Source organism: Lissotriton helveticus, chromosome 1_1 (genome assembly GCF_964261635.1).
Source record: "Lissotriton helveticus chromosome 1_1, aLisHel1.1, whole genome shotgun sequence".
In the NCBI taxonomy this organism is placed as follows: domain Eukaryota; kingdom Metazoa; phylum Chordata; class Amphibia; order Caudata; family Salamandridae; genus Lissotriton; species Lissotriton helveticus.
The window spans coordinates 798324033-798339042 of record NC_136057.1 but is presented as its reverse complement, the minus strand read 5'-3'; the positions used below and the strand labels follow the sequence as shown (position 1 = coordinate 798339042).

The window sequence follows — 15010 nt, the reverse complement described above, 5'->3', positions numbered from 1 at the left end:
CACCAGACAATAAAAATCACTTGCCCCACACACTAATGATCCTAAGTGGCCTCAGACAAAAAGGATGATCAATGTATTGAGTCTCGAATGAGCATCAGTTGTTCCAGGAATAATTTGTCACCTTGGCTAAAGTTGTGGACTGTATGGGGACATGGAAAATTAGGGACTTAGACAACCCCTTTTGAACCATGGGTAGAGCTGGGGACAAGGATAGTATGTGATTAGTCTATCACAGTGTCAATCCTCAATGACACTGTGATAGCTGTCATATCCAGGTGATTCATAACTAAAGGTTCTGGAGGTACTGGGAATTCAACATGCAATCAGTTGCCCCACCTACTCCTTAGCAAACTTAGGGGACTGTATGTGGGTATGGATGGACAGGAGCTAAGAAAATCCCTTCCTCACTTGATGGTTATTATATTTAGGAAAGGTTATTGTAAGTGGGAAGGGTAATGGATGGTGACAATCATCCCTTGTCTATCAACAAGACTGGTGGTGTAGATATGGAAGGGCAGAGCAAATCTAACCAACCATTAGGCAAGCCATGGGAACTGAATTGTTAGGTAGAAAGGCACCTCTACCCAAACTCTATGAAAGCAGGCCCAAGGCATGTTTAGTTTTGCATAATGTAGCATATTTGTGGCTTTTGTGTGCTTTCCATTTGCTTAATAATTGAGAATTACCCAAACACCAGGAGCTTTGTTCTTTAAATTAGCATTTTGCCATTACACATATATGGTACATTGTGTGCATTCATGTATTGGGCTTTTTATTAATGATCAACAGGTCATTTGTTTGATTTGCCCCCCATATGACCAACAAATGTATTATATTTCTGACTAACTGCAAGTAAACACAATTGTTGCCACTGAAAGGTTTTCAAAGCTTTTCCAGCCAATCAAGTTGAATTGCACCCATCCAATCAGAAGGTTTCTTAGTTTCTTTTTGATTTTCCTGATGTTCTCAACAGATTATCTAAATTCACCATGTGTATTGGACAGCTACATTTTTGATTTGCTGTTAAAATTGTTCAACCAAAATTCCTTATACCTGGAAAAGGGACCCAATCAGATTGAGCTGTATGGTGCCTTCCAAGGGTGACCGATGTTCATTCAACCATTTTAAGTTTTCCATTGAATGTACACTGATTAAGGTGTGGGCAATTTGTTAACAATGCGGAGAAAAGGGATTTTCAGTGAATGTTTCACCCCTAAGGACCAAATGCTGCCTTTTTTCCTTTAGTTGTTTGAAACCCTAAGAAAAAGTTTGTCAAGTATTCTTTTTTACCCATACCCTACTGGTTTCAGTGAACTGTAAGAAGTCAAGAAGGTGATTAGAAATGGCAAAAACAGAAGTTCCATTACGATGCACAAAGGATCATACAACTTATATAAGCACATCCCTTTCACTCTAAAAAAACTTCATGCACCCCTCTTAAAATCTACATCATGTTGAAAGCTTGCTGCATCACTTACAAAGCAGCTTCAATGCGCACTCTCAACTACGCAACTGAATACTTAACATTTGTGGGACCTAGCTGTAAGAAATTGGCATACTGGTTGGGGAGTGAAACCCTTCTCAAGCAGCAACTACAATTCTTCCTAGGGTGAAGTCACAAACAAACCTTAAATTAACCTGTGCTCTCAACCCTCGAGTAGCTTGGCACAGAACAGTCCATCTTAACTCGGAGACAATGTGTAAAGTATTTGTGCAAAACTTCAAACAGTAGCATTGTGAAAACATGCCACAAAGGACCAGAACAGAAAAATAGATAGATAGATAGTTTTTTCACATTATAAGCTGATGCACCATAGATCGGCTTGTAGACAACAGCATGAATACAATTGTTTCTTTGAAAATTGGGTCTTTACCCTTGAAAAGCTCATACGCCCTCTTTATATAATTTGATGAAGTTAAATAATATTTTATTTGCATTTATAGTGTTCCCCTGAAGAAGGGTTTCCCGAAATGCATTGAACATACATTGTGAAAGGAATAATTGAATTGCATAATAAATGCTGCATTGATTTAATACTGTTTGTTTACACAATATCACTTTTTCAAGATATTTTATCCACTTTTTGGTTGCTCTACCACTTGAATAACTTTGGTAGCAAAGCATTATTGATTTGGTGTGACAAAGAATATAACCACATCTTACTATGTTTATATTGAATAAAGTGTATTTGTCCTGAAGAGCACCGAAATGGCTTGAGGAGTGCACCTTGTCATATGTGACAGGATCTGTTCATATACAGATTTGATTTCATTACCGGACAGGAGCTGGTCAGGATTACAGGGTAGCACACACAGATTATATTTATTAAATTGGTTTATTATAATTAAGTTTGTTACTGGAGAATAGGTGTGCAGGTTTTAGCTATTTCATTTAAACTTTCTAAAAGTGCCTTTGTCAGAATTGCCATTTAAAAATCAGACTTCACCATCAGTTGGTATTTTAAACTGTGATTCCAGAGACACCAAACATGAAATAATGATGTCTTCCAGTTTAGAAATCACACTTATAAAATGTAATAAGGCAACTCCAATGTTATCCTATGGGATAGATAGGCCTAGTGGTAGTGAAAAATTAATTTGAGAGTTTTTCACTACCAGGAAATGTAAAACTTAAAAGTACACGTCCAACTTTTTACATACATTGTACCCTGCCCTCTGGGCTGTCTAGGGCCTGCTCTAGGGGTGCCTTATATGTTTTAAAAGAAAGGCTTGGGCCTGGAAAAAGGTTTAGTTTTCCCATTCCAAATGGCAGTTTAAAACTGTGCTCTCTGGCTCTGCAATGGCAGACTTGAGACGTGTTTAACAGGCTGCTTAAGTGGGTGGCACAACCAGTGCTGCAGACCCACTAGGAGCATTTAATTTACAAGCCCTGGGTACACATAATGCCACTTTACTAGGGACGTATAAGCACATTATATTTTCCAATTGGGAATAAGCCAAAATGACCATGCTTAGAGAAGAGAGCAAATGCATTTAAGCACTGGTTAGCAGTGGTAAAGTGTGCAGAGTCTCAATGCCAGCAAAAACGAGGTCAGAAAAAATAGAGAAGGGAGACTGCGGCAAGATGGCAGCTGCGTGATTCTTGTGTGTAGCTGCTCTCCCGATCACAGCCGTAAGATGCCAAAACTAAATGCCTAAAAGATGACTGCCTAAACAGTTTTGGAAGAAAAAAATAATATACTTTCAAATCCTATAACCTCACTTACTTGGCTGGAGGTTCATCGTCCCAAAACGGATGCGGATGCGATTTTCGCCGGCAGCGCTGACCTTAGCAACCCGAGCTCTGAGAGAGTGGAGAGCAGGACAGACGTGTGAGGAGGCTGGAAGCGCGGCGGTACACCGCTTTGGAATCTGCAGCTTCAGCAAGATCCTACGAGATAACGTGTATCTCTGCAAGAATGCCTCCAAAGGGGAAGAAGGTGAAGGACACAGACGGGACCGGAGGAACCAAGCCTACATCCATGACTCGCCACGCCGGGGAAAAACATTCCCTGGAATCCATCGCTGATGATCGGCAATCTGGTCTGCACAGAGAAGGCGGAGAGGGAGAGCAGCGCCCAGCGGAGCCAGTGAGCAGAAGGCAGAGAAGGGAGTTCGTAGCAAGGCTCCAACTGTACCAGTGCTGTTTGGCGGCAAAGGAGGCAACAATATTACAGCACAGGTGGAATCAAGACTGTCCCTGAGCAAAGGTAAAAGCGCTGCTAATTTAAACACTAAAATCCTTAAGGACATTGGAAAGAAAAAGGTACTTGAGGATAAGGGGGCGCAAAACAGCGGTATGAACAGCTCTGTGAAGACAGATAGCGTGGGGTCAAGGGCTGATGAAATGAACAGCCTTGCCACTGAACTGGCTAATATCTTTACTAGCGCTTCCCCTAGCGCTCCCCCTAATACAAACAGTGAGTCTAAAATACAATGCACAGAGGAACCTCCCGTGGAGGACGGGGGGCAACCTGGGGGTCATCCAGGGGTCGACGGCAACAGTCAACACGGTAAAAGCACCTTCTGACATGCCCACCTCAGGAGCAAGCTGAAGGAACTGGCACAGCGACCCCAGAGGTGGATAACTTCTACTCAATGACTGATGACTACGAGATCTCAGAGGACAGCGGGAAAAGCAGTCCCGATGGGCTCTCACCAGACAGCGGAAGCCCTGTTCTGAAGCCCGACTACCAGAGGCGCATATCCTTCTGCTGCAAAAAGAGAGGTCTAAGAGACCTGGGAAAAGACCAAGGTTTCACTTCTGATTGTAGCTAGTCAAGCCAGCTGAAATGGAATTATTCTGCCTCACATTTAGAAGGAGCTCAAGAGTCTGAATCCATACCTGGGCAGGGTAACACGAATGGGGCTGACAATGCCACAGGGGCTCAAGGGGGCCAACCATCTATGGAACTGATCTACGCTACTTTAAAACAAATACAGTCGGAAGCCCACCAGGAGCATAAGAGGGCCCATGCGGCAAACAGGAAACTTCAGGGCGCAGTCGGGAAAGTCAATAAGGCCTGCTCAGAGATTAATGATCGTACCACTGCACTGGAGGAGCGCATAGTACACTTGGAAGCAAGTGTGGAGAACTCTGATAAACAGTCCGCTTGTAATGAAAGTAGAATGACAGACGTCCTCTGGAAGCTGGAGGATTCCGAAAATAGACAACGACGAAACAACCTACGGCTTTTAGGAATTGCGGAGAAAGAGGAAGGCGACATCCGTGGCTTCGTATTGAAGCTCTTTCGAGAGGCCTTCCCGGAGCTGGCTCACTGGGACTGGGATGCAGAGATACAAAGGGTGCACAGATTCCCTTTAATGCTCAAGAAAAGAACAGGCCAGGAAGAAAAACCTAGAACGATCTTAATCTTCTTCGGCAACTTTCTCTTACATCAAGCTATCTTTGAGAAGGCCAGATGCAAGAAGATCTGCTTCAGGACACTCCTTCTTCATGCGTTCTGACTTTTATCATTCCACAGTAGAGAAGAGATGGAGACTCCTCTCACTTATCTCTCCCTTCCAGCAGCAGGGATGTGAGGTTTTCCTGCTGAACCCGGCTAGGCTGAAAGTTATTTGTGAAGGGACCACCAGAGTGTTCACGTCAGAAATTCAAGCCCAGGAGTACTTGAACGAGCTCACGAATAGGGATGTCAGGAAATGAGGGCTAAGCTGGAGATAGGCAGCATCGCTTTATGATGGTCTTTTGTTATAATTTTTCTTTTGGGTTTTGTAGTGGGGCCGTGGTTGGGAGCAGCTAGGGGCGCAACCACATGAAGGAGGCATCACAAGGGTCTTTGGACCTATTTTGCCATTTTGAAGAGAGGGGGAGGTTTGGGTCGGGGAGAAGGGTGGGGGTCCGGGACCATGGGAGAAGTAGTATGCTCACGGTTTATGGGATTGCACAACTTCATTTTTTGCTGGGTGGCTTGCTTTTGACCTTATCGTTATTTTGTAATGAAGAAAATTAGAAGAGCCTCGGTTAACATCTGTAGTTTAAATGAACCCCAAAAGAGGAGGCGGGTTAGTTTTGATGTGCAAATTTTAAGAGCTCATGTTCTATGCCTCCAGGAAACTCATATTGAGGGAAGCAGGAAGAGGCTTCTGGAGCTGTCCGGGTATCATATGGTAGCCAACCCAACACAAGAAACTCGTACAATGGGGGTGGCTATTTTGGCTCGGATTGGGACGGGTAGCTTTCTCAGCTTCCCTCGATGCATGGCTGATAGTTTGGGCAGATGGGCGATTGTACAAGGGTGTTTAGAAAATAAAATGTTTACCCTCTGCTCAGTATATGGATCGGTGCTGGATGACCCAGCATTGTTTGACTGGCTCAGAACTGAATTAGTAGGCTGGGCCTTACATCTAATTTTTTGTGGAGATTTACATATTAATGTGAATAGCCAAGTTGCCACTAGAAAAACCCCCTATCAGGGCAGGAAGCCCAAAGTGTTTAAATCGCTGTCCCAAATTGCAGGCTTTGCACGGGCTAGATGATGTATGGGCTTTGAACAGGGGGGTTGAATTAGGAGACACATATTTCTCCGCTCCTCACAGGGTACACGCTAGGTTGGACTATTTTCTAGTTTCACAGGAGCTAGCCTTAAAAAGCACTATTGAATTATTCCCAAAGGTTATGTCAGATCACAATCCTCTGGTGATTGAACTAGATATACAGCTTCCTCTCAGACAGGCTCGCTGGTCCTTTAATAGGGCTTTTTTAAGCGATGCAGAATACATCCGGCAGATTAGCGGGTGGATCCCCCGGTTCATTGAAGATAACTTGGGAAGCACCAACCTAAGTAATGTCTGGGATACACTGAAAGCAGGGGTAAGAGGAGAATCAAACAGGTATGGGTGGGCGACACAAACAGAAGAGAAAAGTCTGCTGCAAACATTATGTGAGGATTTAGGAGCTGCAGAGGCTCAACTAATAGAGGTACTTTCTGCTGGTACAGATTCAGAGGCAACTCAGCTAAAAGTTACCACTGCCAGTTCCGCAATCGTACAAGTTTCAGATAAAAAGGCAGTTGGTAAATATATGGCATCGAAAACCCTGGCTTATGAGTGCAGCGAGAGAATAGGCCATCTGTTAGCAACACGCACTAGGGTAAAAACAGTTCACGCCAGAATGAGAGAAATCAGGGATCCGGGGGTGGGTCTGGTGACTGAGACAAAAGCTATTACTTCAGCTTTCCAGAAATTCTACCAAAATCTGTATAACCATGACACTCAGGGTGGGACCCAGGAAATTCAGGATTACTTATCGGGGGTGGCTTTGGGTCAGCTCACAGCTGGAGAAAGAGAGAGATTAGATGAGCCAATTACCTGGGAAGAACTATCAACAGCCATCCCCCTCAGGCAAAGCCACAGTCCCAGACTTAATTCCAGGGGAGTTTTATTAAAAAATTAAAAAACAGATCATGGGCTTGATGTTGGAAGTCTTCCAAAGGGCACAACGGGACCAGGCTATTCCAGAAACTTGGGAAGGGGCTAACATCATCGTATTCCCAAAAAAGGCAAGCCTATTGCTGAACTGGTATCTTACCGGCCAATAACCCTCCTGAACAGTCATTTAAACATATATTCAAAAATTCTGGCAAACAGACTGTCATCAGTCATAGGAAAGCTAGTCTCTCCTTTCCAGCATGGTTTTGTACCAGGCAGAGGGACTACAGATCACATTAGAAGAATAATCACGTTGTTCGACCTTGCAAGGGTGTCAGGAGACCCCATGGCAGCCATTTTTCTTGACGCAGAGAAGGCCTTTGATAGGGTCTCCTGGCCCTTTCTTTGGGCTTTTACAAAAAATGCTGACCTGTTCCTAGAGAGGAGAGATATGCGTCAAGGGATGTGGAGAATGTTGTAAGGGTAAAGAGAGCTTACCCCTGGGTATCCATTTTGTTGGATTTAATGCCCTCATACACCTTTGCAGGTGTCATGCTTCATCATTTGGGCTTGCTCCTCGTTGGGTCGGCGGTGCAATACCCAACGGGCAACACCTCAAAGAGGGGCTCTTTAGCGGAGATCTTTTTCCAACAGCCGTTTAGATGAAGTGCGGGTGTGGGGCCAGTAAAGATTGTAGACGTATTGAGGGTGGTTAAAATAAAGCTAGGGGTACGAAGGAATGATTTATTCTGAAATCTGACTTCAATAGAATGAAGCTTACACTTGACACTGATGGGGAGGTGCAATGTTATCAAAATGTTATTCTTGCCCAGAATGTTATACTTTTTAGATCCATCGCACTGGAAGTTAATAAAACTTGGCTATCTGCCTTTAATCAGGCTATTTCTAATTTTTTATTGGCAGGGAAGTATCCGTGGAGAGCTCTGAAGTATATGACTCTTCCTAAGGCCCGGGGTGGGTGGTCTGTCCCAGATATCCAGATCTTTTACTGGGCTGCAAATCTTCAACAGATGACTGATCTGCTGGGGAAAGGACTTCCAGACGCCCTATATGGATCTTACCCCTCCATTTATAGGCTACTGCTTGGGGGCGAGGCACATGGGTGCTTGATGCGGCATATTGATTTTGCCTACTTTAAAAGAGTAAAGTTCAAGGTCCTGTTGGGTGCCTTCAAAATTTGAACTTCAATCAGGAAAAAACTTAAGCTGAATAGGTTCCATAGGTATACGCCTCTGCAAAATAATCTACTCCTACCAGAAATCTTCAACAATGGCTATATGGAACTTTGGAGGGAGAAAGGGATCAGATATATTGGGGATCGAATAAGGGATAACACAATATTGACGTTTGACTCAATTAAAGAAAAATTTGGGGTGGGAAACAACCACTTATTTAAATTCTTACAAGTCAGGGATTATCGTTCTAAAAAGAGGATTCAGGGCCACAAAATCCCCCTTATGGAGTCGACCTTGGGGACCCAAGGGGTATCAATCTCTAAGTTTTACACACTGCTAAGCGATACAATGGAGGATGACCTCGCTAAACATATGGACCGATGGCAGGACAAGGTCCAAGCGGATCCAGGGGTCTGTGAAGACTCCTTGTTGCTAAGCTCAACAGTTGCCATCTCCGCTAACATACAGGTTCAAAGTTTTAAGACACGGCTAAACTTATATATTACTCCGGCTCTGATTTTTAAGTGGGGAGGTTCTACAGGTATTTATTTTTCTCGTTGTGGAGATCTCGCTGTCGATAGTGTCCACATGTTTGCAACATGCCCTCGCTTAATTGAACTGATTGGAAAAATGGGTTTCTATGTCAAACAGATTGTGGATTGCGATATAGTGGTGTCACCACAAGTCATTTTATTGGGGGTAAGCAATCAGGCTCTGACTGCACCCAAGAAGACCTTGCTTTTTATTATGATGGCTGTGTTTAGGCTCTCCATATCGACGATCTGGCTAGATAAAGAACCTCCCTTAGTGCACTGTTGGTTGGGAAAGCTGTTAGCTACGTTTCGCTCGGAGAAAGAGATATATAAACGCAGAGGCCTAGGAGCTAAGAAAAAAGGGGGACGATATTTAATCTCCAATTAGCACTTGGATTAATGAATCTATGTTTTAATCTTCAGTTGTAGAGAGTGGCCATATGTGTTTGAAATAATCCAGATGTAATGGATTTATGGGATGAAACAGATAAATCCTAGGTAGCTGCTGCAAGAAACACCTGCATAAAAGTGTATTGTAGTGTAATGGCATTCTTCCCAGCAATTTTAGCTTTAATCATTTATTTACTCTCAGGAATTTAAGTTGCTGTTTTCTTTGTTGTAATCCAATCCAAAGTGTGGTCTCCTATGGTTCTGGGAAGAGGGAGGGTGGGGGGGGGGGGGGAGAGAAAAAACAACGGATGGATATATTATGTTTTTGCTTGTACGGCTTGCAATATTTACAATTTTTTGTTTAATGTACTTTGTAAAGAGTATACGATCTGGCTGACCAAATAAAGATAATAAATACAAAAATTAAAAATAATAGAGAAGGAAGAAGGCAAAACGTTGGGTGGAAAACCACCCTAAGGCTGACAGGTCTACCACCAGCTTATCCAAAAAGCCAGATTATCACTTCACTGGCACTAATGAAAAGCAAAAAACAACCGGGATGCAATCTTTGTCCATCTACACACAAGGGCAGTCCTTAAACAGAGTAATTTCAAATCAAGAATCTACATGATTACAAACAATGCAGAAATAACATAAATATAGCCAACAGTATTATAGCCAAAGACCACTATGTATGGCTATTGTTAGTTCTGACCTTAAAGTAGCACTCATGCTGTAAACTTTTCCTGTATTAATGATGATTAGCACCGTTAGCTGGAAGCTATAGGGGTATTTGATAACCACAAGTGATAGCCAAACTAATGTTGAATTGACCTTGTGCATTGCACTGCACTAGTATTGTCTTCATGTCACTCCCAGTGCATGGTTTTAACTTATCTAGGAAATGTGTGCAAGTTGACGGTAGTCTGAAAATTGTTGACATAAAGTAGTAAAGTGGAGGTGGTAATAATCTTACAGATGGTATGAGGCATCACACAAAAACGGCAGAATGAAGGACAGTCTCAATTTGTTTAGCAAACACAACATACACATTACCTATCATAAAATGTAGATGGATTAAGAAATTATGAACATTATTATATAGGCGAATTAAGGTGGTAAAGAGGGAGATACTGTGTAACTTCCGTATATAAAAAGTCTCTATCTACCTAGAGTACGCCTTACTGTAGTTGGAAGAGTATACGCCATTCCATATTATTATGAAGGGATAGTGTAAGAAATCTCGTCTCAATCCAAAGTATTAACTAGAGCTCTTTTCATAACAGCTTGTGAGATGGCTATATGAGTTGTTTCCTAGTTCCTAGCTGATATAAAACGTCTCTGTCTATTGCTAATTGGGTGGCCTTACATGTGATAATGTACATTGACTATGAGGCTCAATGTCTTTTCTCCTGCAGTTTGGCGTCATGAGCTGGGCTTCCCGCCACCATCCTTACTAGGATGTCAGCTCTTTCTCCAGCATGCTCATCGACTTATTTATTATGTATGTATGCAACATAGTCAGTAACATTCCAACCTATGTGAAAAAGCAACTCTTGCTTTGTTGCCCCTACATAGAGTGAATATATTTCAAAGACAAGGTGCAGTGGTCCAGATGTTAACAATCAAAAATGACGGTAGCTAGAATCAAACTCTAGTCGACAGATATAATCCTGTCAAACTCCCCTTTACTAACCACCGTTCTTATCTGCACTGTTTTTTAATGCAGCAGTGGTGAAAGAAAACCGGTAACAGCAGTGGATATCTTTGTGGCCTTTAGACCGGAAGTGGTTGCAGTTTGTGTGTCATGCCAAATATGGATGTTGATCATTCACCTTTATGCTCATTGTCCCCACACTCCCAAATAGCTCCCAGGACGTATGAGGGGATGTGGAAGACAACAAGTAGAATGCTTCCTCACTCAATCAAAATATTCCTTTGTTGATATCAGTCTGAATGGGTTAATCCTGGCAAAGATTGGCTGACACTCAATGGTGGATTCATGAACAATACCCCGGCCTCATCGCTACGCCCTATCAAGCCAACACGTATGACACATTCCAAGGCTGCTTTCATCGCAGTGCACCTGCCCCCAAGAAGCCACTAGTCAGGTCCCAACATGATGTGTTTAAACAATTAAAGGAGCACAGAGGGATGCTGGAGCGGGTCGCCCTCCACTCAAAGTCAACAACACAATAAAGACCCACTCCCTCGGCGTACGACCAAATCAGTGACTAGAGGGGGGGTGTTCCAAACGTCCTACTCCCTACCACTCTCTTACCAATATTGCAAGAGACAATATGCACTGTTCTCCGCCACTGTATAAAAACCTGTTCTCCAGGGCAACACACCAGAACCAACACATAAGGTGTACCCGAATCCCGGGATTTACCACTGTATCCACACCCAACGTTGGACACTGCTCTTGTTAGAGCAAAAAATGTGAAAGACGCAAGTGACACCTCACGGAAACACCACCGTCGGGGTAACTGGTATCAAATTTCCAGACAGGCCCCTGTCTCATCATCGGTTGTCACGTGCGTCTTAAAGAAAAATAAGATGAAAGGAAAGAAGTGTCCAAAACAACAAACATATATAGTGACAAACTAGTGAAGGTGCAGAAATATCTGCTAGTGACCAACACATATAAACAAAGTGAAAATAAAGTAACAAAGTGCATAAAAACACACACCCAATCAACCGTCCCTTACCCAACTTTATTCATAGGGCGGAGGTGGTGTGCTTGTATAAAAAAGGGGGCTGGTAGTTAATCATATCTACCACAACCTCCTGCCAGTGCCGACATGTTTCACTGCTATGTTATATTAAAGCAGTTTCTTCAGGGCTGCACTCTGGGAATGTCACTTCACTGTCTTGGACACTAGTTCTATAGTGTGCTGCCAAAAGAGAACAGGTAAAAAGACCAAATTAAAACCATGTGGACCTGCACCAGGAGCCAAAGCACCCTGGATGTACTGAGAAAAGACTGGGGTATATAAAGTGAAATATTACCAAAGGGCAGCCTGGCCATTCATACCGGCCGCTCCTGTATCTATAAGGGCAATCAACACTTCTCACGTAAGTCTGTGCCTTATTGCTCCATTATCAAATCTGTAAAGGGTAAAATATATGCGTTTGTATCATGATCAAACTGAGATATATTGCTGTCTCCTCATTTGTACCAACACACTCCGCAAGGTTCAGCCCCATTATCATAACTGAGGCGTGCCAGTAACTGATGTGAGGAACGCTCTATTAACAAATGCTCTCCATCACATAGACTGCCCTGATGCAAACAATCTCACAATCGCACAACCTACTGCCCATCCGCTTTTACACTTTTTTCACAAAACAACAATGTTTCACTTGTAAGGTATCCTGCCCCTCGGTACCGAGTGGCATGTAGGGAAACTGGGGCTAACAACATCTCTGCCTCGCAAAGCACCCATCCCTATGCCCCAGTTACTTCCCTGCTCAGAATCTCTACCAGGCACCCTCTCACCGTGCCGTGCTCGGAAGGCGCCTTTCCTCAGCCGTGCACGCCCAACAAACACCGGAGCTACAAGGCTGCCGCGCCGGCCGGGTACCGCCCCTGCTTGCGTACCACGTGACTTCAGGTGTCTGTGTGTCGGCCATCTTAGCCTAGTTGCCGATAGCTACTAAACGCTGGGAAACATGTAGAAAAAACATAAGCCCATTTGCTCCCGCATTTAAAACAATGCGTAGTAAAGTACAACTTGCGTGGGCATATAAATCAACCCCTCAATGAATGCCGACGGAGTCCCGCCGACCCGTCCTTGCCGCTAAGCAGGAAACGAAAGGAGAAAAGGACTCGTGTGAGGCGGCCATGCTAGCCTAGTCAATTTAAACAACTTCAGGACTCGTGTGAGGCGGCCATGCTAGCCTAGTCAATTTAAACAACTTCAGCCCTGATCTCTACAGCATCCAGGCTATCTCAGGCCAGATTGCGTCCTTGCAGGAATTTCAGGTTGTGCCAACTATGCTACATACAGCACCTCACTGCCTCTCCAAGAGCAGTGTCCAACGTTGGGTGTGGATACAGTGGTAAATCCCGGGATTCGGGTACACCTTATGTGTTGGTTCTGGTGTGTTGCCCTGGAGAACAGGTTTTTATACATTGGCGGAGAACAGTGCATATTGTCTCTTGCAATATTGGTAAGAGAGTGGTAGGGAGTAGGACGTTTGGAACACCCCCCCTCTAGTCACTGATTTGGTCGTACGCCCAACATGATGTGGTCAGCTCACTGCTGCAATATCTCAGAAAACGACTAAGACAAGTTCAGAAGAGCACACAATTTCAAACTGAACATGCCTTCGAGACTTGCAGCATAGTCAAAAAGCATGTATGGCACAAACTAAGTAACACATAACAATAACATCTTTTCTATAAAATACCATCAATATTTATCATTACCTTTGACTTGTCTTTAGGCAACTTTTCTTGAATTTATCTGAAACATCCTCAGGTTCTTTATCCGCCCCCTTGGCTGTCTCTTTCTTGTGGCATGACAGCTGGTAATTGTTACCATGGTTGTTTGCCCAGAATGTACCAGCTGAAGTCTCATAACGTATACAAAACTCGAGTTTGGCCCCATCTTTGAGATAAGGAGGCACCAGTGACATCCTAAAGGAAAACTGGTCAGTTTCGCCATCACACGAATCGGGGACATACTCCGCCAAAATGTCATAATAACTCAACCAGTCATCCAGAGTCATTCGAACAAATACTCGTTTTTCAAAAGAAACATTCAGCACCCGTATAATGCAACTTAGAGACGCTGACCCCGGAAGGAATTCGACTACCTCTAGCAATACTTTCTGTTTGTGAACTTTCTGCAGCACTTCCTCCCTGGAAGGGACCTCAAACCGAGACAACAAATAGAACTCATCGACCACTGTATCCTCGTCTTCGAATGTATCATTTTGGGATGTAGTCGGTATTTCCCATGTGTCAAACTCTTTAACTGACACAAGGTTGAGTCCAAAGGCATCAGCGAATGAAACTTTCCGTGCAACACTGGAGGGCGCCTCGCACTCTGCATCGTCGGAAGAAACCGAACTGCGCCTTCTCGGAAGTGGTGAAAAGCGTGGCTTGAACGTAACCTTCACCTCTTCGTCATCCTCATAGGCTTCGTTTAATGTGGGAACTTCCAACAAGTTATCCCCGGCGAGAGGGCTAGTTTCTTCCGACGGCTCCATCCCGGTACAAACTGAAAGAGAACTCTGCAGCCAGTGGGAGCTGACATTTGAGAGTCTGTGACTTAAAACAAGGATTAATGTTTCAGTTGACATTGCAGAAGGGAGTCAAGTCTATAAATAGGAGCCGAGGCGTGTGAAATATGTTGGTCCGGTCTCAGAGGCTTTGCATCAGATAGCATTAGTGCTGTTCAGTAAAGGCCACGTTCCAAATTCTGACGGTGCTTTTTTCATTCTATGACCCAGCTACTAAAAAACTTGCAATTGAGTTAAAAAAAAGGACTTTGCAAATCAGAATGGAAACTAATGTGTAACGGTTTTGCATACGACACTGCGGTGCTGCACTGTCTCCAGCAGACACAAAAGCATTATTGTATCCTGTACAGACACACCAGTTCTTCTGTTTAGACAGTCACACGTATCATCTGAACTTACATTGAAAAGTTCACAACGTCTTAATAGCTTTTTTGAAATAGTTGTCTTTATTGCAGTAGTGTCGCTACTTGAAGAGAGGAAAATGAAGCCTTCAGACAAAGAGCACTTAGGTTCTCAGCCCTAACACGTCGATCCCTGAAAGTTCAGCCATCAATGCACAGGAGATCGACTAATACTGGCTTTTTTTTTTACTTCAACCTGTGCGTAGTACAGATGGGCTCGCTTGGAGGAAGTGTAAAATGTTGACCTTTAGCCCCAGTACGGAACATGGCTTCAGAAATACGCGAGAGAGAATGCAGCAGTTGAGTCAGGGGGTTTAAAAAAAACATAAAGGTCTCTGGTGTCCCG

General features: G+C 43.6%; 1 protein-coding gene across 1 annotated transcript in view; it reads right to left on the bottom strand.

The window, feature by feature from the left end:
• Positions 1–14276, bottom strand: part of PPP1R3A (protein phosphatase 1 regulatory subunit 3A) — a 481293-nt gene extending 467017 nt beyond the window's left edge. Inside the window, exon 1 of the mRNA XM_078674365.1 lies at positions 13446–14276. Coding sequence (XP_078530491.1) covers positions 13446–14230 — 785 coding nt within the window. The 5' untranslated portion in view covers positions 14231–14276. The remainder of the gene's footprint in view (positions 1–13445) is intronic.
• Positions 14277–15010: the final 734 nt, after the last annotated feature.